General features: G+C 42.2%; 1 protein-coding gene across 1 annotated transcript; it reads left to right on the forward strand.

The window, feature by feature from the left end:
* Window positions 1-312: 312 nt before the first annotated feature.
* Window positions 313-2,203, forward strand: LOC119075044 (myosin-G heavy chain-like). The gene is made up of 3 exons (XM_037181439.1): window positions 313-561; window positions 626-887; window positions 956-2,203. The coding sequence occupies exons 1-3, from the start codon at window positions 343-345 to the stop codon at window positions 1,720-1,722; spliced, it is 1,248 nt and encodes a 415-aa protein (XP_037037334.1). The 5' UTR covers window positions 313-342; the 3' UTR covers window positions 1,723-2,203.
* The last annotated feature ends 782 nt before the right edge of the window (window positions 2,204-2,985 follow it).

Below are 2,985 nucleotides of genomic sequence, written 5' to 3' on the forward strand. Positions count from 1 at the left end.
CTTTCAGTCAAGGGAATAAATGCCAATATATATTTCGTCTTTAGTTCAAACATTTAAAAAAAAGTCAAAAATGTAAAAACAACTGATTTTGTCATGCAAAAAACCAAAGTTCGTAGGGACAAGGGCAATCCATAAGAATGTTAGTAATAGTCTCAAACGACAGAAGTCTGATGTTAAGCTTACGAAGCTTACATATGAGGACTCTCTATTACGAAACAATTTTTACAAAACTCATAGCACAGAATGTCTCTCCAGGCACTGCTGTAATTTACTTACGAAACCAGAGCCGCCGTTTACATGCGATATGATTGTTGTTCAATAAATTATTTTCAGGCGTCGTACATGATTGTGGACGAAATGCACGAGGAGCATCCGGAGCTTCTACGCGATCAGTATTGGGACGAAATAGTGCCCAAAGAGCTGCCGTACACTGTTGGTTCCGAACATTATCGCAAACATGAACCGAAAGGATCAGCCGAACACTACAAAGTGAAGCAAAACGATGCACTCTATGCCAATATTTCGACAGCGAAGGGTGGTGAGGACGTGTATGCAGACTATGTAAGTGGACAGTATAGCCGAAGTGTTTTTCTTACCCCTAATTTATGATTTATTGCGTTCACAGGAAAGTGTCGATACTCCAATGGTGGAGCGTAGAAAGAATTGGTTCAGTCGACAAATATCTCGCATGGGTTCAGTGCGGAGCTCGTCGACAGCCTATTCGTCCGGTGGCGTATTCAAGCGAAACCGTAACAACTCGGTTTATGCTAATCCCGAGGCGGTCTTACCAGGACAGACTACTCAACCGCCTGCGCATAAAATGAGTTTGTACGAGAAATTTGTGAGTCGGAAATCGGATCGACAACAGCGACAGTTTTTGAAGCAAAGTGAGTGAATGATGACAATTTATACCCCCAGAACACCAGTCATTTTACTTGTATCTCTCTTCGAACAGATTCCAAATTAAATCTGAACGGAGCACTCTCGACAGCACCACAGAAAAACCGTCCCCGGATCCCTACACCAGACGTTTCAAATGACAAAGAGAATCGATTCAATTTGATGCCAACGCCATCGTCCCAGTCCAGCAACAACCAGCATTCCATTTTGAATATAGCAGAAAGCGTTGCGCTTGCAACTCGAAAACTTGCCACCGAGCCGAGTGTCTATCCAACACCGACGAAAGACGACACCCTTCCAATAGCAACTCTCCAGCTCAGTCCCATAAACGAAATGGATTCCGGTTCGGTGAACAATACCCTTAACACCAACAGTCCCACCACAGCCGAACTCGCTCGCTCGGTGGTGATACCAACGGTAACATCTAGTGGCAGTTTTGCCGAAATTACAAACACACCGTCCATGATGCGCGTCACTCTATTCCCGAAAGTGACGAACGGCACATCGCCCAGCCACGAAGTATCCGTGTCCATTCAAACGATGCCGATGAATTCATCGCCAACGACTCCATCGAATGTTATCATCACCGAAATACCATCCGACACAATGGACGACGAAGTGGACGGGATCAGGGGACGCCCACTTTCGCGGCAAAGCAGTTCATTGTCGGCTGCACCGCACGTCGGTCGTATGCGAACGATATCGGACGCATCGAATAAATCGCCAGTGCCAGGACGGCAGAATAATTTAGGAAATTCGTCGGCACCGTCGACTTTGAAGAAAAGCACACCGGAACAGAAAACCGGAGAGGTTTACGTTTGAGTCGATGATATGTTGGTTGGATATGTCGGGCTGGAACGTTTTTTTTTGTAAATAAAGGAAAGAGTGGGAGATGGGTTTCCATTCGACCAGTTCTGTTACACCAACAGCCCTAACTGCAATTCAAAGCATATTTGACTCATAAAGAGTTTTATGATCTTCCGATTCACCTTTTTTTAAGAAATTCAATTAATTCCGCGATGATGAATTTAAAACAACAATTATGTCGCTGTCGCCAGTAAGCCGGCTGAACCGGTCTGAATTGGAAGCACTAATTGCGCATAAATTTTGATTTTTAATTTTATTTCTTGTGATAATACTTTTAGTTGTAACAACCGTAAAAGGGAAATTCTATTTTGTAAAAAGTTTCTGTTTGCCGCGACCGAGCGACCGTTTTTTTATCTCTCCTTCTTATTATTGTGCTAATGAAAAATGTTAAGGATTTTTAATAGGCCATAATGTTATAGATGTTTACGTTTTAAGTTACAGTAAAAATTGTTAAAAATCAAGAAAAGAAAATTGAGTTTCTTTTGCAGTTGATTGCCGAAAAACCACTCATGAGGCGATCGGAAGATACCGAACAAATGACTTTTCAGATGGCGTTTGAACGCCTTTATACCATTCAAATCGCGCAAAGCCGATGGCAAACTGTTAAAAAAACTGAAACCACGGATCTCTACTGCCTTTTGTCCAAAACTGGTTTGGGAAAATGACGGATGAAGAAGATTTCTTCCCCTAGTTAAGTGATCGTGGACGTCACCATTCGGTCTTACTTCAACATCGTGCTTTATCAGATCGTTCTTTAAGGAAAAAACCAACGATGCCGTCTGAAGAGCATTAAAATAATCGATTGGTAGGATCGACCTGTTAAAGTAGTCTTTCGCTGAAGCTCTGAACTTCAAACCGTGAATATTACGTAATGCTCTTTTCTGGAGTAACAACAAATCATTCAAAACACCTCTTGGTGCTGAATTCCAGATTGGATTCAAGTAACTCACTAGGCCCCACCTTATGGGTGGGTCAGGTCCCTTGACTGACTGAATAAATATTCGTAACTTGACGGTTGCGTGTATAAAATCGTACAAGAATTGTCAAGTTACGAATTCTTTAAAGTTACGAAAATACGAAAATCTGCACTCTGGGTTGTCACCTTAATGCGAATGTCCATACGATTCGTAACTTTTAAGATGACAACTGTCAAGTTACGAAATCTTAAATTCACGAGAATCTGCGCGCTTCTTATTTTCGTATAAATTGCGCATTCGC

Source organism: Bradysia coprophila, unplaced genomic scaffold, assembly GCF_014529535.1.
Source record: "Bradysia coprophila strain Holo2 unplaced genomic scaffold, BU_Bcop_v1 contig_152, whole genome shotgun sequence".
NCBI lineage: Eukaryota > Metazoa > Arthropoda > Insecta > Diptera > Sciaridae > Bradysia > Bradysia coprophila.

Excerpts from the sequence above, each read along its gene's own strand:
- LOC119075044 (XM_037181439.1), top strand. The coding sequence starts at position 343 with ATGATTGTGGACGAAATGCACGAGGAGCATCCGGAGCTTCTACGCGAT. Across the intron at positions 562-625 it reads AGGACGTGTATGCAGACTAT|GAAAGTGTCGATACTCCAAT; the intron begins GTAAGTGGACAG and ends TTGCGTTCACAG. Across the intron at positions 888-955 it reads GCGACAGTTTTTGAAGCAAA|ATTCCAAATTAAATCTGAAC; the intron begins GTGAGTGAATGA and ends CTCTTCGAACAG.